The following is a 26,383-nucleotide window of genomic DNA, read 5'->3' as shown; positions in this document are numbered from 1 at the left end:
TGCCTGCCTCTCTCCCTCTGCCTGCCTGCGTCTCCCTCTGCCTGCCTGCCTCTCCCTCTGCCTGCCTGCCTCTCCCTTTCTCCCTCTGCCTGCCTGCCTCTCCCTGCCTGCCTCTCCCTGCCTGCCTCTCCCTGTCCTCATTATGAGAAGGCTGTTCCACTTGGCATAAAAGTTAACCCATCACTTTCCCCAAAGAACCCAAACTGGGTCATGGCTTGGGAGAAGGAGACCAAGATGGACAGAGAGGATGGAGAGCGGGACAGAGAGGGACAAACACAACATCCTGAGTTTGGCACCATGCCAAGAACACCAGTCAAAGGAACGAATACAAGGAGAATTCATTAAATAAAATGATTTAATTTAACAATTTACAGATTTATATTTTTTACAGCAGATCTTTACAAAGTTTGTAAAGAGTTTGCCTCTTCAAAAAGGCTTATACATCTTTGCCGTGACTCCAACTGACTCAAATTGATCTGAGGACCATGTCATAACAGAAGATAAAATTAATTTCCAATCACTATATAAAACATTTCATTTTGAACAGTGTGTAAAATATTAAAATACATTAAAGCACCATTCAAGAATGAGGATTTTCAAATAAATAAAACATTGGCCTGCAAATTATGCAAACACAAACAGTACCAATTCACTGTTTTCACATGAAACACAGCAGTCACTCTCCAACATTGCTCCAGAAGAACAGCATTATGCGGCTGGAATGCTGAAAGTAACATCCAACATGCCTAGCAACTGTAAAATACCATGTGATGAATTGATAAGAAGGTGAAATAAACCAGATCAATGACAATATTCAAAATGAACCGTCACATAAAACTTGACACTGACTGATTTACATCCAGCCTACTGGACCCACACAAAGACTGCCATGTTGCTACAGGATGCTTTGGTGTTTAGTGAACAGTACCAGAGGGGACACAGAGATGATTACAGAGATGAAAGGTTACGTACACACCCTGAAGCCGCTCTGAAGCCGCTGGACTTGCTCTGGAGCGGCCTGTGTGCAGCTTGCTGCCTGGACGCCGGATGAGGAGCAGACCTGACAGGGGTTCTACAACTGCGTATAGTGAAATTTGAAAACATTTTACAGCACACTGTTCATGCACTGCCTTATTTGTTTACGCACCGCTGACTCACCGCTGACTCCCTCATCCAGTTCGGCAAGGCAGTGCTTAGACACAAAAAGTGTGTGGCGGACAATCTGATGCACACATTCCCTGTAGACTGGGCTAGACAACATACATACTAAAACCAGATTTATATTAGTTCTTTCAGAACCTAGCAAATTCAAACTGAAAGGGTGAGAGCTTTGGCAAACAATGAGCCAAAATGAACAAGTATTAATCGATAAACAGTGCAACACACCGCTTTTAAACTTATCAATAAAGATGAAGGAATCATCGTTATGCTTCAGTTCATGTTCCATCAATTTTTTACAGGGAAGTTCATGCAATTATGTTACATGTCAAAACATGCTCTGAATTACTGGGCAACTGAGTTGAATGAGCCTACCTTGAGGTGAACCTCAGTTATTACAGATTGAATGAGCCCACCTTGAGGTGAACCTCAGTTATTACAGATTGAATGAGCCCACCTTGAGGTGAACCTCAGTTATTACAGATTGAATGAGCCCACCTTGAGGTGAACCTCAGTTATTACAGATTGTCAAATGCTTAAGGAGCCAGTTGCACTCACAACAGCTATTTTTTTTAACCAATTTTAATTTTGACATTCAGAGGACATATGATTAAAAACAACCAACTCCTACTTCATAAAAATAAATACCATCAAATATGTTTAAACTTGACTCACAGATTTGCGAGTAAACAACCCAAAAATCCAATTGCATCCTTGAAATCGATGTACGCAATCAAAAAACAAATCAAAAGGACTGACAGACACATTTGCAATGTAACACACACTTTTTTCAAAAACAACAAACAATCCCAAACGTGTCACTTCTTGAACGCACACGTCATCCTCAGTCTGTGTACTGCAGATCCAGATCCACAGTTCCGTCCGTCACCACCAGCCTCAGTCTCCTGGGCTTCCTGTCCGAGAGGGGCGTGGCCGTGGGCGGGGCTGGTGGGGGGCCGTAGTGGGAGGTCTGGGGCTGTGCCCTGGGCTGGCTCGCTGCTTGCGTGTCCCTTCTGCACTGGTCCTCCTGACCTTTGACCCCTGAAAAGCCCCCCACAGAGAAAGAGGGTGAGTTCGACCTCTGGGGTCCGCAGGGCTCGAGGACCAGCCTCCCCTGGGTGCCTGAAGGCTCCATCAGGCAGTGGTACGTGTAGTTAGCGTGCCCCGACCCCGGGAAGCCCTCCGCCCCGTCCCTGAGGCCCAGGGTCACCGAGTGGTCCCCACTGAAGTTCAGCACGTAGGGCTGGCCCTGGTGCCCGAAGGGGATGGAGGAGGACGACAGGTTTTTGTTGCCCGGTGCCTGGGGGCCGGAGGGGGGGATGCTGGTCGCTAGGGGGCTGTGGAGCTGAGTTACAGAAGGAGAGAGGGACGACCCGAAAGTCAGATCAAAGGAATCCTGTTGGGCGTAGCTCAGCTGGTGCTTGTCAGGGGGTGAGTCATGGCTCAAACTTCTCTGATCGGGAGTCTCGTAGCTATTTACCTGGCTAGGGAAGAAGAAAGGCCGCTGGAGGGAGGAGAAGTTCATGCTTCTAAAGCTAGATTCCAGAGGCTGGGATTTGTCCAATGTCTTACTATGGCAAGGCGAGTTGTTAAAAACTGAACTTTCTTTGTTACTGAGAGCATTTGACTTTGTGGGGTAGGTGGACGCGTCGAGACGGACGCCGTCTTTTCCTGAAGCGAGGCCTTGACCTTTCTGACAGCCAGGGGTGGAACCGGAGCGTTTCTGCCCCAGCTGGGTCCCCTGACCAGTCTTGTGACTTAATTTTGTCACAGGAAGCTTAGATGTAACAGCAGTGGGGCAGCCAGCCATAGTGTTGTCTTTACAAGGAGCACTGTTCAAATTCTGGCACTGTTTCCCTCCTTGATACTTGAGCACACTCTGGATCACGCTGGAGCTCTTATCACAGGTGTTGAAGACAGGGTCCCCGGTAGTGGGAGTTCTCACGGAGAAGAGCGTGGGAGGGAACATGTTAGAAAAAAAGGATGAGGGGACGGACTTGTTTGTGCTACTCTGAGAAGCGAGTCTGAACGAGTTGGACTGAGAAGTGGTGGACGGCTGGTGTTTATTGAACAGGCTCATACGATGAAAGGGCCCCTGTGTTTTGAGTTGGGACTGGACTTTTGCCTGGCTGGAGCTTGCTACTGTTTGCAAGGCCTGGACGCCAGGACTACCTTGAGTGCTCTGAGAATGGGTGGCATACGATGCACCAAACACCTGGGAGTCCTTGGGTACACTCTGGGGTTTATTAGCTGAATAAAGGGGTTGTGCTTTAGGCTGTGTTTTGGGATCTTCTTTAAAGAGTTTTATAGATGAAGTTTTGCTCAAAAAACGATCCATGAAAGTCCCTTCAACATTGCTGGCCTGAACGGAAGTGAAGTTTGCACTGGCCATATTTTCATCTTTGGAGGAATCCTTCACTTCACATCCCAAGGAGGGAAGGTCATTTTTAGAGGACAGGAGGCTGGGGCAAAACTGCAGATCTTCTGTACTAAAGCTGTTCCCTGGACTAGGAGGTCCGAGGTATGGGGTTTCTGTGGCCCAGGTGTCGGGGGGGCTGTGAGAAAGAGGACTGCTAAAGGGGTCAGTAGCTGGTTCCAGAGAACAGAGACCCGATGGAGAGCTTGGGAGAATGTTCTGAGGATGATAATAACCTTCAAAATTGAGACACTGAAAGTCCAGCAGGTCTTCACAGCAGGTGAAGCTAGGTTCTGTGGAGAGACTCCTGTCAGGGAAGTTGAAGACAGGAGATTCGGACTGTGGCTGGCTCACAGGGACGGAGGTGGTGGAATAAAGGGGGTTTTTCTCTAAGGACTGGGACGTACATAATCCTTCAGAGAGTCTAGAGAGGCTGTGATTTATCTGTTGTAGGCTATTATTAAGACAGGTGGACGCTGTCTCTGCATTTGAGCAAACGAGAGGCATCTCTGTATTGTGCTTTTGTTTCTTTCCCCTACAACTAGACTCCGAAACGACCCGACCCTTCATCCGATCAGAAACAGAACCAAACTCGTGAATGCCATCGTACTGGGGTGAGTGGAGGGATAGAGGTGAGAGGGACAGAGAGAGACGGTGAGTGTCAGGTGAGGTATCCATGACACTTCTGCAGCTTCCAATTTGTTGACAAGAAGACAAGCCCTCTTTTTTGGGCTTGAGGGGAGTCAGAAGCCCTCGGCTGGGTCTCTCTGGGAAGGCCGGAAACTCCAGTCTCTCCGAGTCTGCTCCTGCTTCTCTCTGCTCTCCTTCCGTATTGGGGACATCAACCTCCCACACTCCTTCCACCTTCCTCCGCAGCTTTATTCTAGGTAAAGGTACATCTTTTTTATCTTCCGTTTTTACTTCCAATTGTTCACCCAGTGCCTCACATTCACCACAGCTTCGTTTATATCCAGCATGTACACCCTCCACTTTGGCTGTTGCCTCCTCTGCAGATGTCGCTTTATTACACTGTGATTCTCCTCTCTTCCCCAAGGGCTGCACACACCCGTCTGACCTGTCAACACACCTGTCTAGCACATCCCTGGTCTCCAGCACATCCCTGGTCTCCAGCACATCCCTGGTCTCCAGCACATCCCTGGTGTCCAGCACATCCCTGGTGTCCAGCACATCCTTGGTGTCCAGCACATCCTTGGTGTCCAGCACATCCTTGGTGCCCAGCACATCCCTGGTGTCCAGCACATCCCTGGTGCCCAGCACATCCCTGGTGCCCAGCACATCCCTGGTGCCCAGCACATCCTTGGTCTCCAACACATTGTTGTGAGAACCACCTAGCTGCCCTGGTTTCTCAAAATCAGTTTGGTCAGATTTTACTACAACTGCGAATCCCCTCCGTCTTTTACTTAATTCGGAACATTTATTTTTCAGACCACATGACTGAGTGCCCCTGTCCATCTCTAGGTTTAATCTTGACACAGAATTCAAAATGGCACTAAAAGGATCACATAAATCTGAACTTGCTTCGTTTTCTGCTTTTAACTTTAAATCCTCGCTCAACGCAGCTTTCTCTAACTCCCAAACCTTGCCTTGCTTTCTCTTGAAACGTATTCGGAAGTTTAAATCCTGCTCCTTCTCCTCAGCGCAAGCTTGAGTACTTAGATAGCTAGGAACCTCCGCATGAAGCTCAGGAACTTTCACTCCATCCTTCATGTCCTCTGGATCTTCACCTGGGTGATGCTCTGCAGGATCCGGAAGGTTCCCCCCCAGCCCAGGCCCGTTGTTGTCACCCAGAACAACGGCCGCATTCTTAACACCTTGTCTTTTTATCTTTCTTGGCCGGCCTCGAGGACGCTTTTTATCTTTGGGACACAGTTTTGCGTTTATTCTGAGCGCCCGTCTCTGGGTTCGGGCCTCCAGTATCTTGGCCCGCGATTTTAAGGAAGATTTAAAACACTTTCTAACTTCATCACTGGCCTCCGTCAATGCTGTGGTGGTTTCAGGTATTTTTTCTGGAAAAGGATCAAGTTCCTGGTTCTGGTCTGTAGGACTCACGACTGAGAGATCCTTAGGGGACGGCTCCTCCACTGGAGAGCTTAAACCTTGCTCAGAGTCAAAGTCCACAGAATTCCGAAACGTGCGTTTCTTCAAGGGAATGTTGGACTGTAGGGGCGTCTGCTGTGGACTGTCCACACGTGGGGCTCCCACAGGGGGCACCGTGGGCAGAGTGTCCGAACACGCCAGCAAAGGTTGGGGAAGGGGAGTTGGAGAGCGACCCTCTACATCGCTCTTGTTGGAGTCGATGGTGCTCTTGGTTGCGGAGGCGTCTTTGTTTGGTTTCCTGCCTTGGTTCCGTTTCTTCCGCGGTCTGCCTCTCCTTCTCACCATCACTTCCGGGACCGTCTCGGGCAGCGAGACCGTCTCGGGCAGCGAGACCGTCTCGGGCAGCGAGACCGTCTCGGGCAGCGAGACCGTCTCGGGCAGCGAGACCGTCTCGGGCAGCGAGACCGTCTCGGGCAGCGAGACCGTCTCGGGCAGCGAGACCGTCTCGGGCAGCGAGACCGTCTCGGGCAGCGAGACCGTCTCGGGCAGCGAGACCGTCTCGGGCAGCGAGACCGTCTCGGGCAGCGAGACCGTCTCGGGCAGCGAGACCGTTTCCGGGAGCGAGACCGTCTCGGGCAGCGAGACCGTCTCGGGCAGCGAGACCGTCTCGGGCAGCGAGACCGTTTCCGGGAGCGAGACCGTCTCGGGCAGCGAGACCGTCTCGGGCAGCGAGACCGTCTCCGGGAGCGAGACCGTCTCCGGGAGCGAGACCGTCTCCGGGAGCGAGACCGTCTCGGGGAGCGAGACCGTCTCGGGCAGCGAGACCGTCTCGGGCAGCGAGACCGTCTCGGGCAGCGAGACCGTCGCTGTTTCCAGTGAATCGTCTACTTTCCCCCCAGCCTGCTCCTCACTTACCACGTCCCTACAACCGTTTTCCTTCCTCAAAATATCAGCAAGTAGAATCCTCACTTGTTTAATGACGATACCCTCTTTACTTTTACATGTGGGTGGGTATCTCCCAGTCACTAACCTATCTTCCTTCTCAACTCTTACTGGTGTTTCAGAATCATCATTACTTTTATTGTTGAAATGGGTTTGTCTCATCTGATCCATTGCTATACTTCCTGTTCCCTCCTTCCTTGTCATTAGTGCCCTTTTCTTACCCCTTCTAACTGGAGATTTAACACGGTTGGTATCTGCTAAATTCTCTACACCTTCGTTCATCACAACCTGCGTATGCCTCTTCTTTGCTCGGCCCTGCACCTCCCCACTAACAGACTGTATTTTGATTACCTCATCACCATGCAATACATTATCAGATACTTTAGACATCTGCTTTATCATTTCATCACATTTGTCAACTGACTTAAAAAACATTTCCCTCACCCCTGTCTTACCTGCAGTCCTAGAGACATCGTCACTGCTTCCTGCTGGCTGCTGCTCACACCTGGACTCTCTACCTGCCTTTGGGGACGGCGGCCTAGTCCCCTGTTCCCTCAGCACTGCCCTCCTGCCACCTGGCCTCCTAAGCCCCTCCCCCTGCTCTGCTCGGGGAGCCCCCTTTGTCTCTACACTGCCTGGTATCGACACCCTTATCAAATTCACTGTGAGGTACTTCTTCAGTCCTGGCATGTGAGGGCCGAGGGGTCGAGCCTGGCTGGAGACACGCTGACAGACCTCACCGCCAGGCTTGTTCTCAAGCTTCTTCCCTTCCATCTGAACTGCCGGCGCGTTCTGACCAGGGTGCTTTGCGGTCGTGCTTCCTTCAGGGTTCGATCTACCGCCGCTCGTCGTGTTGTTGACGAACGGCGCCCCGGTGCTGCTACCGGGGCCGTCTCCCGCCGCCGTGTTACCGGGGCTGTGACCATCTGGCAACACACCATCCTGATCATCCTCAAACTGGCTGCGACTGGTAACTGCTTGGCTGTTCGTCTTGGTCACTGAAGCAGAGAGACGCGTGGCAGGGTTTCCAATCATCCTCCTGGTCCTGAAGGAGGACCTGAAGACCCTTTCCACTACGCCGACGGACCCTCCGACTGGTCCTGGGGGTCGTCGCTCGTCCTTCTCCTCCTCAGGCGTCGGGTTCACCTTCGGCGAGGCGTCATCGTTCACCGTTTCATCATGTGATTTCTGGCTCGTCGCCGTGCCGAGTCGGGTTCCCTGGCTCGTCGTCGGGCCGAGTCGGGTTCCCTGGCTCGTCGTCGGGCCGAGTCGGGTTCCCTGGCTCGTCGTCGGGCCGGGTCGGGTTCCCTGGCTCGTCGTCGGGCCGAGTCGGGTTCCCTGGCTCGTCGCCGTGCCGAGTCGGGTTCCCTGGCTCGTCGTCGGGCTGAGTCGGGTTCCCTGGCTCGTCGTCGGGCTGGGTCGGGTTCCCTGGCTCATCGTCGGGCTGAGTCGGGTTCCCTGGCTCGTCGTCGGGCTGAGTCGGGTTCCCTGGCTCGTCGTCGGGCTGGGTCGGGTTCCCTGCTCGTCGTCTGGCTTCATGTTTTCCAGCAGGTGCAGCAAGACCCTCTCTTTGCTAAGGGGGTCTTTACAACTCAACAGGAAATCCACCTTGTGGCGCCGAACTCGGACCCTGAGGTCTCTAAGCACAACCTGAGATAAAGGAATCTGCTTGGCCAGGGAAGCCTTGAGTTGTCCGTTCCCGAATCGGCTCCTTTTCTTCTCCTGTGTTGAATTGTATGTCTTCCTGGTCAAGGTTCTGCTCGTGGAGACATTTCTCTTCATCAGCTGGGTGGAGGAAGTCCTTGAAGGGATGGCTATCAAAAGAGAGAAAAAAGGCACAGATTCTTTTTTTTTTTTCATGGATATAATTTGTCTTTATCATACTATTATAATATTATCATATTGAATCTATTACCTTATTATCAGTTCATATGTTTTATTATCCCTTCATTCAGCATGCATCTGTTTCTGCTGTAACTTACCGTGGTCTGATAACAGATGTAGGATCCTCCTGCCTATAATAACAAACACCTATTGGCTGTGTGTTATTCTGGTTGTTCTCTATTTACAATCAACACATCCTGGACCTTCATGCTTCAGAGAGAACTTGCTAGTATCTCGTGTCTGAACCGGTCATTTTTATGTCGACGTGCTAGTTAAACTCTCTCCAACCTGCAGATTGCTTAATCCTTATAAAGCCAGAACCTAAACCGAACAGTCACACCGCTCCTGCAGAGACAAACTGAACCTTTCTTAAGGTACGACTCCAGCTTACCCGTGTGTGTGGCTGGACACGTGGACCGTGTAGGACACTGGCTTCTCTCCCTGTTCAGCCGCAGATCGGTCTCCCTCAGACGATACTTCTGGCCCACCTGTGTTTCTGTCTCTCTGGAGACCGGATGGCCCCCTTTAAGTCTGAAGTGACCTTCTCCTTTCCTTAAAACAGAACAAACAAACGAGCTGACAAACAGAACGGCAAACAGACGGTTGTTTGCTTGTGGTAGCATCAATATCTCCAGCTTCTCTGAGAAATGCCAGTTCTCAGTTCGAGGTGAGTGTTTAGCGACGGCGCTCGTCTGGAGACCTGCGAGGGCGGGGTGAACCGCCGCTGGGAGAGCGCTCACCTCTCACAGGTGCAGCATTCGCACATCTCATTGTCTTCGCCAAAAAAACTGTCGCCATAGTAACATGTGATTTCCTCCCCAGGTGCGATGGATCGGACCACCTCCACACAGGCACCGTTCTTCTCCCCGGGGACGAACTGGAGGCAGAGGTGGGGGGGGGGGGGGACCAGGTGACTATCAGGGGAACGCACCAAGTATGACAACATTTTACATACTTGTCAAACATAAAATTCAGTTGGAACAAAACAAAACACTTCTCTCCAATAAAGAACATAAACAGTCCTGAAAAGGAACAAACAGATGCAATAGAGAAATAAATGTGGATGACTACCTTACAGTTTGGCCTGCAGTCTTCATCCCAGAGAGATAAATAGAAATGAATAATATTAGGATTAGATGATCACATAAGACAATCACAATCAATTATTGTAAAAAAATATATAATATTTACTAATACGACACTAGTTCATACTGATAAGTTATATCATCTTATTTTAGCCATTTAACAAAACTCAAGACCCATTTAACTTCTCCCTTGAGTGTGTAAACTGAATCCCAGAGGAAGGTGTGTGTGTGGTACTGTATAGTGTGATAAACAACAATCCAGGGTTTCTACACACTCACCATGGTTAATGAAAGCAGCAGGTGTGTGTGCGTATACTCTCACCATGGTTAATGAAAGCAGCAGGTGTGTTTGTGTGTGTGTGTGTATACTCTCACCATGGTTAATGAAAGCAGCAGGTGTGCGTGCGTGTGTGTACTCTCACCATGGTTAATGAAAGCAGCAGGTGTGTGTGTGTGTGTGTGCTCTCACCATGGTTAATGAAAGCAGCAGGTGTGTGTGTGTGTGTGTGCTCTCACCATGGTTAATGAAAGCAGCAGGTGTGTTTGTGTGTGTGTGTGTATACTCTCACCATGGTTAATGAAAGCAGCAGGTGTGCGTGCGTGTGTGTACTCTCACCATGGTTAATGAAAGCAGCAGGTGTGTGTGTGTGTGTGTGCTCTCACCATGGTTAATGAAAGCAGCAGGTGTGTGTGTGTGTGTGTACTCTCACCATGGTTAATGAAAGCAGCAGGTGTGTGTGTGTGTGTGTGCTCTCACCATGGTTAATGAAAGCAGCAGGTGTGTGCGTGTGCGTGCGTGCGTGCGTGTACTCTCACCATGGTTAATGAAAGCAGCAGGTGTGTGTGTGTGTGTGTGTGTGTGCGTGCGTGTACTCTCACCATGGTTAATGAAAGCAGCAGGGCCCAGCCAGAGCTGGGCGCAGCGCTTGCGCGTGGAGTACATCACGCTGAAGTCGTTCACCCCTGCCCTCAGAAGGGCGCTGTCGACCGGGCTCAGCTCAGAGATGCACCCCTGAAGCACCTCCACACGCTCACCCACACACCTGCAACGGCCCACAGCAACATGCTCACAACCTCTATACACACGGGGGGACGGGGGGACTGCACACATGACTTCTACCCACCGTTGCCCTTGTGTATATGGTTGACTGACAATATAAGGATCTGTTTTGATTGGATAGCAGGCTTACCAGTGTTTGGTGGAGGTGATCTTTGCACCATTGGTTTCAGAAGAATATCTGTCACAAGGCTCAATCTGAACACCACTCTCCAGCAGGAAGGCACTGAGGTAGCGATACACCTGAGGAAGCAGGGGAGACCAAACACACACACTGGCATAAGACAAGACTTAAACACACACACTGGCATAAGACAAGACTTAAACACACACGCTGGCATAAGACAAGACTTTCACAGATCCCCTGGTGGGAACATTTGGGTGTTTCGGCATCAGCTGATAAACAATATGAACATATAAATAAAAACATGTAACACAGGCAGCATTAAATATATTTGGTAGGCTGAAATAAACGGTGCTGCTAACTGATCTGTCAGATATCACTCACGTGCTGGCTCAGCAGTTCCAGGCGATGGGTGCCCAGACTGGTGACGTCACCGGCCCAGTCTCCCACGGTGAGAGCCTCAAAAGTGGACTGGAAATCATGCGTGCGCTGATAGCGCAACAGAGTCTCTTTGAGGTAACCCCAACGGCGGATCTCTGGAGGTGGACTACGGGAGATGTGGAGGAGTAGGAATACAGTTAATGCCATGCATCTATAAATCTATCTACTCGGTTAACTAACAAAAAATGCCAGCTATAACTTAGAACTACCAAATAACTATAATTTAACGCATTGACAGTATACACCTGTATTTACAGTCAAAACGCAAGCATTTACACAGACAAGCTGCACAAGTTTCGTGCATTCTTCCGCGTCGTCACTAGTTCCTGCTAGCTAGCAAACGTTACCTGATGTTCATTTTGTGAGTACTGAAACCCAACAATGGGTCCAGCACCAGGCTGGTAGCCAGGTCATCCGTGTCGCACAGCTCCTTCACACTCATTCTAGTACACCCGTCCATCCTCTCCCACCATCAGCATGCTGAAAACACCGTAACAACAAGGCACGGGTGAATGACCCCATGGACAGTCATCTAGACAACAACACCGCCCGCTAGTAGCCGGCCAAGCTAGGCCTGACTAGAATAATAAAAGCGATACACGACTTTTAAGACCAACGAGCCAAGTGTGTAACGATACATCGGATATAATACAGTGTCACCTACCTGGGAGTCTTTAGCTAACGAAGTTCTCGTCAGATTCTGTCAGTGGGAACTGTCGCTTGTCTCCTGACTAGCTAGACTGCTGGATGTCCAGTTGGCTAATCTGGTCAGCCAAAATGCTAACAAGCTAATGTTGTTATTTCCTGTGCCGCTGTCTCGGAGGCGTTGTTGCCCTGTTCGAGTTCGCGCCGATTTTGTAAAACAGTTTTGTAGTTGGTAGAAAATTCTTAATCCTCAGAAAATTACTTTCCAAAGGTTAGCACTAATTTCCCAGGAAGCTGGCTAGATATGTTTTCGTATAAAGCTAAACGAACTAGCTAGTTAGCTTGGCTAGCCTGTACAGCTAGCTACGAACAGTCATGGCGTACCAATGTTAATCAAACTACTAGCTTTACGCCCAACGTTGCGAAAACAGTTACGCCGCCACACTATTGGTCCAGAGGAGCTTCGGCTGTGCTTAAACTAAGCACAAACTTGCAAATCGTGGACACAACGATGCGAATAATAACTGATAGAATGGTGACCTCGATAGCTGTTACTGTAACGACAAAGCTCTCTTAGCTTAAACATTTGTTCTTCTTCTTCCGCGTTAGATGGCAACTAGCGTTAGGGACCTTAATAAGGTGCATTACCGCCTCCTGTTGGAGTGAGGACCGAGTTATCTATCCCCGGAGTTTCTAATCGTGTCTTTCAAGTTTCATTTTCCCACTCGTGAATTTTGAACCTTTTACGCGTCTTAAAAAAGTAGCCTACGTATGCTAATAAGTGGCTTAATGAGACTCGAGGAAATTAAACATAATCACACCAAACAAACATTGCATTTACATTTACAAAGAATACCCCCTTCACCCGTATATACCATTGTAGTGGTGGGTTTCAAGTTAAGTTCCCAGTTTAAAGTAAATTTTAATAAACGTATTTTATTTTATATGTGACAAGAGATGAAGTTGCACATTTCAAACACCAGGTAGCTCCAGAACTGTACATTAGGTGCGTTAGACATCGACTGCGGCTGCATGAAACGACCGGCGAGAGTATTAGTCGGGGAGAGTTAAAAGCATGAAGTCAGAGCCCGTCTACGGAGTGCCTAACCACTTCCTATTAAGCCCCATTGTACCGTTTGGTTGCAGTTCCACAAGAGTTCCACTGGGGGCGATCGCCGGCATGAGGCAATGAGTGCTAAATGAATGGGAGTCTATAGAGCTAGACGGCTAAATTTGTCTCTTTCGCCTGATTGTCGTTGAGAAATCTCAGATTTGCTTGTAGTTTTTGCAAGTTCAACTTGGATTATAGGTCGAAAGTTGAATGCACGAGTACTTATGTCCTTTTGATTTCTTACAGGGTGAGTCGTTTTGGCCTATAACACGCTATAATTCTGCTAATGAATGCTGATTGTATGACATCATTGACCTTTTAAAAGGCTTTTTAGAACCAAAAAGCGACTTTAAAAAAATCTAACAACCTGCAGTGTGTATTTTCTTTGCCTCCCCTTTCGAATGCAACATTCAAATTACTAGACAAAAAATTATACCCTGAGAAAAGTGGATTTTGAGGGGTATAGCTCCATAGACCTCCATTCATTCTGCACTCACTGGTGAGCGCCCTCATATTTACATTTACATTTATTCAATAAGCAGACTCTTTAATCCAAAGCGACTTCCAAGAGAGAGCTTTACAAAAGTGCAAAGGTCACTGATCATAACAACGAGATAGCCCCAAACATTGCGGGTAGATGAAGCATACATTGTGAAAAACCAAATAAGTGCCAAAGGCAAGAACCACAAGAGCATGTAGTTAAACAAGTTACAATTAAACCACATGAACCTCAGAAGTGCAAGAGTGTACCTGTAACAACAATAATCATATGGAACCAGAGTGGAACTGCAACCAGTTTAGAACCCGGAAGTTTCCCGAGAGTGACAGTTCTCCCCATATTAGACATTCTCTGATGAAGTCGAATACACCTAATTGACACTTGAGTTGAGGCGGAAGTAACATTCTCAAACGTCAATACTGCATGACTTTAGACAGGTGTCGTGCCAAGGCACTTATCCCCGCCAGGATTTGTATCCCCTGGCCAAGGGAGCGCGCGTGCACTCAGATAAGCGGAGTTTAACTGCTGCACTTTGAATTCACCTCTTAAATTGAACAAATAGCAATGTGGAAGACTCAACAGGGTTTTCCATAGTAACAATGTACACATTTATATCAGAATCAGAATCAGAAAGGGATTTATTCGCCATGAAAGTTTGCACAGACAAGGAATTTGCTTTGGCAGGAAGGTGCATACAATAAACATATACCTAAAATTTAAATATGTGGACTAACTATACTAAGGGTACATAAACTAGCAGTACTAAGTGGGATTAGAATAGAATTAAATATACAATAAAATATAAGTTGCCGTAAATTACAATATAAAAATACAAAAATACAAATATTACAAAAAATACAAATGTACAAGATACCATGTTGTGGTCCTGTGCAAAAGCAGAGTGTTTTAAGCAATAAGTCATTTGAGTCAGTGTGGTCCCTTGGCCTTGTTGAAGAGGCCAACAGCGGAAGGGAAGAAACTGTTTTTGTGGCGTGAGGTATTGGTCCTGATAGACCGCAGCCTTCTGCCGGAGGGGAGTGACTGAAACAGGGAGTGTCCAGGGTGGGAGGAGTCGGCCACAATCTTCCTCGCTCGCCTCAGGGTCCTCGAGGTGTGCAGGTCCTCGAGGGTAGGCAGATTGCAGCCAATCACCTTCTCAGCAGTACGGTATTTATATACATACATACGTTTATTTGTCTGTTACATTAAGGCGACGTGTGAATTGTTTAATGCGTCAGGTGATACCAGGTGAAAAAAAGGCCTGATATAATGTGTATCCCCTCAGTAACTCATATGGTAGACAGGTGAACAAAGCAGTTAATTGAAAAGCCATATTAAACTAAATTAAAACAGAAATCACGTTAGAGGGCAGGGAGGGACTGAGCTGCACTAAGCTAGCTGTCGTGAGCCGGAAACAGGCATCTGACAGAAACAATATTATTGATGTTAGTGCAATACAGAAATTCAGACTATTTTACTGTTTAAATACTGGCTAGATAATATTTAAAGGGGATGGGTTACTTCAGTAGGTATAGCTGGAAGGTTATTAGCTACAATTAGTTTGCACTGCTGATTTCAAAGAATCAGAATTCGGTTTATTCGCCATGTATGTTATACAAACACGGAATTTACTGTGGCAGGGAGGTGCAAAACACTAAACATATACAGATCTTAAATTAAGTAAAAGTACAAAAGTTTAACTATTTCTAAGAACTAAACAATCTAAGAATACAACAATTTAAATATAAAATATATATAAAAATAAGAATAGAATGAGCAGCAGCGTGAGTATCCTTTATGGATGAAATGCTAGCTAGCTAACAGAACAACAATATAAAGTGGATACTTTCAGTGCAGATAGACAGAGAGAGTAGGTCAGATAACTTTATTTGTTTATCCCCTTTTAAATCACCTTTCAAATCATTCTAAGGCCTTTACATTGATCAAATACAAGAAAGGTAACAGAGACTGGAACCAAGTGATGATAGGGAATTTGATAACACTGACAACATCATGAAACTATCAGCACTACAATATAGTAAATAACAATAAAAAAATAATGTGTGTGTGCTGTCATGTTGGACTGTAGATCTGGTGTCACTGCATGTGCTGTCATGTTGGACTGTAGATCTGGTGTCACTGCATGTGCTGTCATGTTGGACTGTATATCTGGTGTTACTGCATGTGCTGTCATGTTGGACTGTATATCTGGTGTTACTGCATGTGCTGTCATGTTGGACTGTAGATCTGGTGTTACTGCATGTGCTGTCATGTTGGACTGTAGATCTGGTGTTACTGCATGTGCTGTCCCAGTAGGTGCAGGCCAGTAGTTCTTCCAGCTGTGGGTCATACAGAAGTTCTCTCAGGTGGTGACTGCTGGGACATCTTGGCCCCAGACATCACTGCTTTGATTTGTTTTTTATAGTGGATACGCAGGTGACTCTTCAGATGGCCATTTGTTTGACATGAATAGTCACAGTGTGGGCAGCTGTAGGGCTTCTCTCCAGTGTGGATCCTGTGGTGAGTTCTAAGATTGCCAGCCCGGTTAAAAGTTTTACCACAGATGTCACAGCTGTGGGGCTTTTCTCCGGTGTGGATCCTGCGGTGAACTCTGACATCCCCCTTCAGGCTAAAGTTTTTATCACAGAGGTCACAGCTGTAGGGCTTTTCTCCAGTGTGGACCCTGCTGTGAGCTCTGAAATTGCCAATCTGGTTAAATGTTTTCCCACAGAGGTCACAGCTGTAGGGCTTCTCTCCAGTGTGGATCATCATGTGCTTCTTCAACTCAGCAGAAGTAGAGAATAACTTATTGCAGCATTCACAGAAGTAAGGCTTCTCTCCAGTGTGTTTCCTTATGAGGTGAACTTTGAAACTGCTAGGTTTGCCAAAGGATTGACCACAGAGGTCACAGCTGTAGGGCTTCTCTCCGGTGTGGATCTTGCGATGAACTCTGAAATGGCCAACCTGGCTAAAGGATTTACTACAGAGGTCACAGCTGTATGGCTTCTCTCCAGTGTGCATCCTGTTGTGAACTCTGAAACTAGAAGAACGGCTAAAGGTTTTACTACAGAGGTCACAACTGTAGGGCTTTTCTCCAGTATGGATTCTGGTGTGAACTCTTAAACTGTCAGCCTGGCTAAAGTTTTTACCACAGAGGTCACAGATGTAGGGCTTCTCTCCAGTATGGATCCTGGTGTGAACTCTGAAACTTGAAGAACGGCTAAAGGTTTGACCACAGAGGTCACAGATGTAGGGCTTTTCTCCAGTATGGATTCTGGTGTGAACTCTTAAACTGCCAGCATGAATAAAGCGTTTACCACAGATGTCACAGCTGTAAGGCTTTCCTCCAGTATGGATTCTGGTGTGAACTCTTAAACTGCCAGCATGGATAAAGCGTTTACCACAGAGGTCACAGCTGTAGGGCTTCTCTCCAGTGTGGATCTTGCTGTGCTGCTTGAGGCTACTGGATGAGGAAAGGCTCTTCCCACAGGTGTCACACTGATGTGTCTCCATAACTCAGGGCTCTCTCTGTTCTCTGTCTGGTCTCTAGTCTCTGGAAGCTCTTTTCTGTGGTTGAGTCTCTCTGGAGCCTTAAGATGTCTTCTTTGTTTAGTCTCCACCCACAATCAAGTATGATTGGCCAATAGGGGATCTGGAGGAAACAGTTCCAAGTTAATGAACATTCAGCCAAAAAATGAAATATCTTGTCCTTCATAATGTCCACTCTGCATGTACCCGCAATGTTTGGGGTTATCTCGTTGTTATGATCAATGACCTATGCACTTTTGTAAAGCTCTCTCTTGGAAGTCGCTTTGGATAAAAGCGTCTGCTAAATGAAAATATGTAAATGAAAGTCGAATACACCTAATTGACACGACTTGAGGCAGAAGTAACATTCTCAAACGTCAAAACTGCGTGACTTTAGACCCGCCAGGATTTGTATCCCCTGGCCGCGGGAGCGCGCGTGCACTCAGAGAAGCAGAGTTCAGGGGCGTTTCTACACGGGGGCCTACAGGGTCCAGTGCCCCTGTAAAAATGTCCCTTGCCCCCCCTGTGGCCCCCCCTGAGCTGACTGAATAAAAATACAAAAATCTTTTTTTCTTTTACACGTTTTTCTTCTTCTAGTATTCATCATGAAACAAGGAAGGGACATTGCAGCCTTTTTTGCCCCAGTAATTTTTTTTTTTTGAGAAACATATCAAGGTATTGAGAGAGCTGAGGAGCTGGAAGAGGGAGAGCCAGAGCCGTTTGTATGATTTTAATGTAAAGCTAAATTAAAGTATTTAATGTTTAAATATAATTTGTTTCTGTTTTTTAATGTGCCCCTCTGATTAAACACTGGCCCCCCCTTGCCCCCCTGGTGGAGTTTAACTGCTGCACTTCGAATTCACCTCTTAAATGGAACAAATACCAATGTGGAAGACTCAACATGGTTTTCCATGGTAACAATGGACTAATTTATCTACATAAATACGTTTATTTGTCTGTTACATTAAGGCGACGTGTGAATTGTTTAATGTGTCATTTAGTATTGTGGATTGAAAATATTCTGATTTATAAAACACAGCAAACCAAATAAAGTACATGATCCCACTCCAGTTATCCTTAGTAAATCTAACCTGGAAATTGAGCAGAAGTGTGCGATCGTCTTGTCCGACCCATGTGATCATAACCACACTGTGTCCACCGCTGTCATTAGGTATGTTCGACTTCATGCTGCCCAGCTGACTTGAAGCAGCCAATGGCATTCTCAGCTTCAAGACATCTGGCTGCAGCCGGCAGTCGGCGCCGCCGGCGTTGCATGAAGTCGAACACACCTAATGTGATCACGCCCACACTGTGTCCACCGCTGTCGATGTGATCACGCCCACACTGTGTCCACCGCTGTCAATGTGATCACGCCCACACTGTGTCCACCGCTGTCAATGTGATCACGCCCACACTGTGTCCACCGCTGTCAATGTGATCACGCCCACACTGTGTCCACCGCTGTCAATGTGATCACGCCCACACTGTGTCCACCGCTGTCAATGTGATCACGCCCACACTGTGTCCACCGCTGTCAATGTGATCACGCCCACACTGTGTCCACTGCTGTCAATGTGATCACGCCCACACTGTGTCCACCGCTGTCAATGTGATCACGCCCACACTGTGTCCACCGCTGTCAATGTGATCACGCCCACACTGTGTCCACCGACCAATATATATTTTTGTCATTCAACCTCCCCTTCAAGAATTTCACTTTCACATTTGATGAAAAAAAAAATCAGTCTCGACTAATATTAATTAGGGGCGTTTCAGTGACCTACAGGCAATTTTGGGTGTTATTTGGGTTGGACCATAGGCTAAAAAGAATGTAGGAAACTGTTTTGTATGATACTTGATGTTAATAGGTGAATTATTTCACATCTAAAGGCCTAAATGGTAAGTTATTTTTAATTAAAACAACCTTTTTTTGTCCTTCCAATGTCAGGATCAAATCATCTATTTTAACGTAAATGTACAAAACAATGAAGCGCAATGAACATTAAACGTAAGAAACAAGTTTGTTTAAAAATGATATTAACTACTTACTAATGACGTCAGAGGGCAATAAGTATCAGTATCAGACCAGCGAGGAGGTCAATACGTGGCTGGCATGACTACCCATTAGCCAATCAGAACGCTCTTACTGTCGTTGCCATATAATAAGAATTATTATTACAATCAGGAATATTACACATTCATGAGCACGAGGGACATTCTATAATGAGAATAACATGTTTACAGAATAACATTCTGTAAACATGTCTAAAATTCAGTGTAATACAGTTTAGTGATGGATTTTTGTCACAAACCTTTGTCTCGTGCTCATTGCACGAAACAAACTTCACCTAATTTAGGTAACCTGTCACAAAACAACCAAGATAGAGAAAGTATCTCAGACAACTTTATTTGTATATCACTTTTCAAATCTGTTTTACAAAAGGCTTTAGATTTACCAACAAAGCTAACAGTACTTCAATATAGAGTAAAGATTGACAGATTCATCATATTTCAGTCTAGTCTGAAAAACAATAGCAAGTGATCACTTGGTGAAAGACACAGTAACCCTCTACGTCAGAACCTCCAAGATTATTTTAAACAACAAAAACTGAAATTTCAAATTGTTGAATCAAATTGCTTTAAAACAGAAAGATGTCAGCCAGAGTTTACCAGGTTTCTACCCAGTCTGACACAGCTTCCCCTCCATCATTACAGGGGTAGAGCACCTTTCCTGTGTACTGTCATGTTGGACTGTAGATCTGGTGTTAATGCATGTGCTGTCCCAGTAGGTGCAGGCCAGTAGCTCTTCCAGCTGTGGGTCATACAGAAGTTCTCTCAGGTGGTGACTGCTGGGACAGCTTGGCCCCAGACATCACTGCTTTGATTTGTTTTTATTGTGGATACGCAGGTGACCCTTCAATTGGCTATTTGTTTTACATGAAAAGTCACAGTGTGGGCAGCTGTAGGGCTTCTCCAGTGTGGATTCTGGTGTGAACTTTGAAATGGCTATGCTGACTGAAGGTTTTACCACAGAGGTTACAGTTGTAGGGCTTCTCTCCATGGTTGATCCTGCAGTGAACTCTAAGATGGCCAGCCTGGCTAAAGGTTTTACCACATAGGTCACAGGTGTAGGGCTTCTCTCCTGTGTGGATTCTGCGATGAACTGTGAATTCCCCTCTCTGTTTAAAGGTTTTATCACAGAGGTCACAGCTGTAGGGCTTCTCTCCAGTATGGACCCTGCTGTGAGCTCTGAAATTGCCAATCTGGCTAAAGGTTTTCCCACAGAGGTCACAGCTGTAGGGCTTCTCTCCAGTGTGGATCATCATGTGCCTCTTCAACTCAGTAGAAGTAGAGAATAACTTATTGCAGCATTCACAGAAGTAGGGCTTCTCTCCAGTGTGTTTCCTTATGAGGTGAACTTTGAAACTGCTAGGTTTGCTGAAGGATTGACCACAGTGGTCACAGCTGTAGGGCTTCTCTCCGGTGTGGCTCTTGCGATGAACTCTGAAATGGCCAACCTGGCTAAAGGATTTACTACAGAGGTCACAGCTGTATGGCTTCTCTCCAGTGTGCATCCTGTTGTGAACTCTGAAACTAGAAGAACGGCTAAAGGTTTTACTACAGAGGTCACAACTGTAGGGCTTTTCTCCAGTATGGATTCTGGTGTGAACTCTTAAACTGTCAGCCTGGCTAAAGTTTTTACCACAGAGGTCACAGATGTAGGGCTTCTCTCCAGTATGGATCCTGGTGTGAACTCTGAAACTTGAAGAACGGCTAAAGGTTTGACCACAGAGGTCACAGCTGTAAGGCTTTTCTCCAGTATGGATTCTGGTGTGAACTCTTAAACTTCCAGCATGGATAAAGCGTTTACCACAGAGGTCACAGCTGTAGGGCTTCTCTCCAGTGTGGATCTTGCTGTGCTGCTTGAGGCTACTGGATGAGGAAAGGCTCTTCCCACAGGTGTCACACTGATGTGTCTCCATAACTCAGACCTCTCTTTGTTCTCTGTCTGGTCTCTAGTCTCTGGAAGCTCGTTTCTCTGGTTGAGTCTCTCTGGAACCTTAAGATGTCTTCTTTGTTTAGTCTCCACCCACAATGAAGTATGATTGGCCAATAGGGGATCTGGAGGAAACAGTTCCAAGTTAATGAACATTCAGCCAAAAAATGAAATATTTTGTCCGTCATAATGTCCACTCTGTAAATGTAATATTGATGATTTGGTGAGGAGTGTGTTTCTCAGGTTTATTTTGTCAGGAGAAACACAAAAAACTGTGATGACAACTGCATCTCCAGCAAACAACTGTTTACAAACTATTATAAACAACAGTTTTACACAATATGCAGAATATGCAACTTAATTAAATGTGATTGCATAGTTTTAAATCCAATAATAATAATAATGCAAGTTTCTCATCTGGAAAGGATTTACCACAGAGGTCAGCTCTGTGGAAGCCTGATAATGGTCATTCATTTCAGTCAGGTGCAGGTGTGGAGCAGGGAAACATCTAGAACATACAGGACAGCAGTCCACAAGGACCAGGATTGAACACCCCTGGTTCAGGGTTCAGGGGGGGGGGGGACATTGGGATTGGGCCACAGTGTCGCCAGAGCCTGTTTAACCCTTGTGCTACCTTCGGGTCACATGACCCAAAGTTTCATATAACGAACCATTGTTGTGTTTACCCAATTTTAACCAATACAAAAACAAATAAAAATCATTTTCTTTTAACCTTCGCAATGTGGGGGGGTCTGAGACAGCCCAACGGTTAAAAGAAAATGCTTCACTTTGTTTTTGTATGCGGTAAAGTTTGTCGTATTGCGTTGCAATACGACGGCGGGTCACAATAACTGATGGGTCAGAATGACCCGAAAATAACACAAGGGTTAAGGAGAGCCTGGCCACTCCCTATTAAGCCCCATTGTACCGAATTTTGTTGCAGTTCCACCAGAGTTCCACTGGGAGTGATCGCGGTCGAGTGCAAAATTTATGGGAGTCTATGGAGCTAAACGGCTAAATTTGTCTCTTTCACCTGATTGTCGTTGAGAAATCTCAGATTTGATTGTAGTTTTTGCATGTTCAACATTGGATTACAAGTCGAAAGTAAAATGAATGAGTACTTATGTCCTTTCGATTTCTGACAAGGTGAGTCGTTGTTGCCCATAACACGCTAGCATTCTGCTAATGAATGCTGATTGGTTAGTGAAGGACCGACTAGACCAGAGAAACCACTTGATGGCATCCGAAGCAGAACCAGAATGTTAGAGCATTAGCAACATTAGCAACAACATTAGCAAACCAAAACTCTTTCTAGCATGTGTATTGACAGGGAGAGCCTAACCTGTTAGCTGTGTTGTCCATGCCTCGAGAGAGAAAAGGAAGTGAACAGAGCTTGCCGTAAAGCAGTATCTCTGGCCGTACAATGTGTATGACGTCATTGACATTTTAAAAGGATTTTTAAGACAAAAAAGCGACTTTTGTGTATTTGTTTTGCCTCCCCTTTCGAATTCTAAATTCAAATTATGAGAAAAAAAAATTATATCCTGAGAAAAGGGGATTTTGAGGGGTATAGCTCCATAGACCTCCATTCATTCTGCACTCGACCGTTAGCGCCCTCATATGGAACTAGAGTGGAACTACAACCAGTTCAGAACCTGGAAGTTTCCCGAGCGTGGCAGTTCTCCCCATATTAGACATTCTCTGGTGTCGCACTGAACACAGGAACATTCTTCTTTTGCTTTCAATGGCATATTACGACCAACGTTGAGGTGCAGCAGCGCCACCTACTGTTCTGGAGTGTGAGGCCAGCGCTCGCCCTATGCTTTATCATAAAGTCCTACACAATAGAAAATCAATTGAATACCTATATATCCTTACCCCAACCCAAGCATAGGGGCCTTAAATGTACATTAACACTCAAGAGATACACATTTAAAACACCAGGTGACTCCAGAAAAGTAAATACATTGATGGGATTCTTTTCACCTGATCACTGGTGTTTCACAATTCACACTCAACCAGCTGCTGGTGCACAACTGACAATGGCCGGGTTTCCCAGATTCGTTAAGAAGCTCTTAACGCTAAGAGCTTCTTAAGAGCGTTGTAAGAACGCTCTAGAACGCTCCTAAGAAGCTCTTGGCGTTAAGAGCTTCTTAACGAATCTGGGAAACCCGGCCAATATCAGTATGAATCAGTTTACATTTCATACTGGTTTAAGCTTGTTTCTCCCTGGTCAGGATGGTTGCCCTGTTAACCACATCGGAGAAACGTTGACCAAGTCTGTTTGTTTCTGATCATGTCGGTTATTTGATGGACAAGCTGGTAAGAGACCAGTCTGATTGCTGGTCAACTGCACATCTAATTACGTTCAGACAACCCTAACAAAGAGGAACTCTTTATTATAGTAACACAGCAGGTTATGTAATAGTGTTATAAGATAGAGCCTAAACTAACCTATGAAGTAAAACACAGTTTGTTCTTATGAAAAGTTTCTAGTGAAGTAGAAATGTGTAAACTGCCCTGTTATCAGGCTATCTGCTAAATAAACCCCTTTGTTTCACAACCATCCAGTCTCATGACCCTTGACTTGCAAATGTAAATACAGAGAATGTGCATCTATACCCTTCAACAATGGATGAAGATCAGTATGCATTGGACTGGTCATCAGCAAAATAGAAAAGTGTGCATATTTAGAACAATGCCTTACTTTACAAGCTTCTGACAATTGTGGTGTACAATGTAACAAACTGTTTTATATTTAAAATTAATTGGAAATCCTGCACATATAATTAAGTCTAAATGTTGTGCTATTATTCAATGCTATAACATGATCATCTCTAATAATTCCAGGAAACTGTGTGTGTTTACATATTAGAATTGGTTTTGTTTCCAACAAGTATCTCGAGAACCGGAACCTCTGCAAAGTTCATATTTCGCAGGTGTCTTTTTATAATTACATTTTCCCAAAATAATTTGCTGACGGTTTTGCTCGCTTCGCTCTCAACTCTCGGCCACATTGAGTTGACTGAGCTGCACTAAGCAAGCTGTCGTTAGCCGGAAACAGGCATCTGACAGAAACAATATTATTGATGTTAGTGCGATACAGAAAATCCAAGACTATTTTACTGATTAAATGCTGGCTAGACAATATTTAAAGTGGATGGGTTACTTCAGTAGGTATAGCTGGAAGGTTATTAGCTACTGCTGATTTGAAAGGGTATCCTTTATGGATAAAATGCAAACTAGCTAACAGAACGACAATATAAAGTGGATACTTTCAGTACAGATAGAGTAGGTCAGATAACTTTATTTGTTTATCACCTTTCAAATCAGTCTAAGGCCTTTACATTGATCAAATACAACAAAGCTAACAGAGACTGGAACCAAGTGATGATAGGGAATTATGCGATTCAATGAAAACACTAACAACATCATGAAACTATCAGCACTACAATATAGTAAACAACAATTTAAAAAAAAAAGTGTGTGTGCTGTCATGTTGGACTGTAGATCTGGTGTTACTGCATGTGCTGTCATGTTGGACTGTAGATCTGGTGTTACTGCATGTGCTGTCATGTTGGACTGTAGATCTGGTGTTACTGCATGTGCTGTCATGTTGGACTGTAGATCTGGTGTTACTGCATGTGCTGTCATGTTGGACTGTAGATCTGGTGTTACTGCATGTGCTGTCATGTTGGACTGTAGATCTGGTGTTACTGCATGTGCTGTCATGTTGGACTGTAGATCTGGTGTTACTGCATGTGCTGTCATGTTGGACTGTAGATCTGGTGTTACTGCATGTGCTGTCATGTTGGATTGTAGATCTGGTGTTACTGCATGTGCTGTCCCAGTAGGTGTAGGCCAGTAGTTCTTCCAGCTGTGGGTCATATAGAAGTTCTCTCAGGTGGTGACTGCTGGGACAGCTTGGACCCAGACATCACTACTTTGGTTTGTTTTTTTATCATGGATACGCAGGTGACTCTTCAGATTGCCATTTGTTTGACATGAATAGTCACAGTGTGGGCAGCTGTAGGGCTTCTCTCCAGTGTGGATCCTGTGGTGAGTTCTAAGATTGCCAGCCCGGTTAAAAGTTTTACCACAGATGTCACAGCTGTGGGGCTTTTCTCCGGTGTGGATCCTGCGGTGAACTCTGACATCCCCCTTCATGCTAAAGTTTTTATCACAGAGGTCACAGCTGTAGGGCTTCTCTCCAGTGTGAAAAGACATATGGTTTTTCAGATTGCCTTGTGTGGTACAGCAATAGTCACACAGGTCACAGCTGTAGGGCTTCTCTCCAGTGTGGATCCTGCGGTGCTGCTTCAGTTCACCAGCGGTATAGAAAGTTTTAACACAGCAGTCACAGCTGTAGGGCTTCTCTCCAGTGTGTTTCCTGCGGTGAAGGCTGAAAGCAGTAGCAAGGCTAAAGGTTTTATCACAAAGGTCACAGCTGTAGGGCTTCTCCCCAGTATGTTTCCTGCGGTGAACTCTAAACTGGTCAGCCCGCCCAAAGGTTTTACCACAGATGTCACAGCTGTGGGGCTTTTCTCCGGTGTGGATCCTGCGGTGAACCCTGAAATCCCCCTTCATGCTAAAGGTTTTACCACAGATGTCACATCTGAAGGGCTTCTCCCCGGTATGTATCCTGCGGTGAGCTCTGGAATTGCTACCACTTTTAAAGGTTTTCCCACAGATGTCACAGCTGTAGGGCTTCTCTCCTGTGTGGATCCTGCTGTGAGATCTTAAACTGGCAGCCTGGCAAAAGGATTGACCACAGATGTCACAGCTGTAGGGCTTCTCCCCAGTGTGGGTCCTGCGGTGAAGTCTGTAAGAACCAGCCCGGCTAAAGGTTTTACCACAGAGGTCACAGCTGTAGGGCTTCTCTCCAGTGTGGATCGTCATGTGCTGCTTGAGGCTCCCAGATGAGGAAAGGATCTTCCCACAGGTGGCACAGAGATGTGTCTTCATAACTCTGGTTTCTCTTGGTTCTCTGTCTGGTCTCTCTGGGTCCTGTCTGGTGTCTAGTCTCTGGATGCTTTTTGCTCCCTGGTTGATCCTCTCTCTATGGTCTCTCTGGTTGAGTACGCCCACGATCAAGTAAGATTGGCCAATAGGAGATCTGCAAGAAACAGTTCCAAGTGAATACGAACTCAAGCTTTTACATAAAAAGGAAATATTTCGTTTGTCGTAATGTGTACTCTGCATAATAATGTTGATCATCTGGTGAGAAGTGTTTCTCAGGTTTATTATGTATGCAGCCCGAAGTTAGTTCTATTTCAATTTCTGAATCTAGAATTGTTTTCAATATATTTTGAATCTGAATTTTGCTGTTCAAATATGAGCAACCTGAATTTCCAAACCTTTAATAGTTTTTTTTTTTTTTTTACAAAACCAACAAATTCAGGCATGGTTTTTGAAGTAAAATATGTTGGTGCTATGAA

General features: G+C 45.9%; 2 protein-coding genes across 3 annotated transcripts in view; both read right to left on the bottom strand.

The window, feature by feature from the left end:
- Window positions 1-337: 337 nt before the first annotated feature.
- On the bottom strand, window positions 338-12,378 carry kmt5c (lysine methyltransferase 5C). The gene is made up of 9 exons (XM_067231322.1): window positions 11,830-12,378; window positions 11,513-11,645; window positions 11,109-11,271; window positions 10,734-10,843; window positions 10,423-10,586; window positions 9,530-9,549; window positions 9,199-9,335; window positions 8,850-9,010; window positions 338-8,388 (listed from the first exon to the last, which is right to left on the bottom strand). Exons 2-9 carry the CDS (start codon window positions 11,623-11,625, stop codon window positions 2,003-2,005), a joined length of 7,254 nt encoding a protein of 2,417 aa, XP_067087423.1. The 5' UTR covers window positions 11,626-11,645; window positions 11,830-12,378; the 3' UTR covers window positions 338-2,002.
- A 2,912-nt stretch (window positions 12,379-15,290) lies between these two features.
- LOC136938781 (zinc finger protein 271-like) overlaps window positions 15,291-26,383 on the bottom strand; it is a 32,701-nt gene continuing 21,608 nt past the window's right edge. The window contains exons 1-2 of one of the 2 annotated variants that reach the window (XM_067231740.1): window positions 21,378-21,495; window positions 15,291-17,072 (exon numbers count right to left, since the gene is read on the bottom strand). In XM_067231740.1, the coding sequence (XP_067087841.1) occupies window positions 15,767-16,933 (1,167 nt within the window). In that variant the 5' untranslated portion in view covers window positions 16,934-17,072; window positions 21,378-21,495 and the 3' untranslated portion in view covers window positions 15,291-15,766. Of the gene's footprint in view, window positions 17,073-21,377; window positions 25,851-26,383 lie in introns of those variants that run through there. The other variant, XM_067231736.1, reaches the window with a different exon arrangement.

Source organism: Osmerus mordax, chromosome 3 (assembly GCF_038355195.1).
Source record: "Osmerus mordax isolate fOsmMor3 chromosome 3, fOsmMor3.pri, whole genome shotgun sequence".
Lineage (NCBI taxonomy): Eukaryota > Metazoa > Chordata > Actinopteri > Osmeriformes > Osmeridae > Osmerus > Osmerus mordax.
The sequence above is the reverse complement of the archived record's forward strand: the minus strand, read 5'-3'. Positions and strand labels throughout refer to the sequence as shown.

Bases quoted from the DNA above. Each gene is read 5' to 3' on its own strand.
- kmt5c (XM_067231322.1), bottom strand. From the start codon at position 11,625: ATGGACGGGTGTACTAGAATGAGTGTGAAGGAGCTGTGCGACACGGAT. The intron at 10,844-11,108 runs GTGAGTGATATC...CTGCTTCCTCAG, and splicing joins TGGAACTGCTGAGCCAGCAC to GTGTATCGCTACCTCAGTGC. The intron at 9,011-9,198 runs GTGAGCGCTCTC...TTCTGTTTTAAG, and splicing joins GAATGCTGCACCTGTGAGAG to GAAAGGAGAAGGTCACTTCA.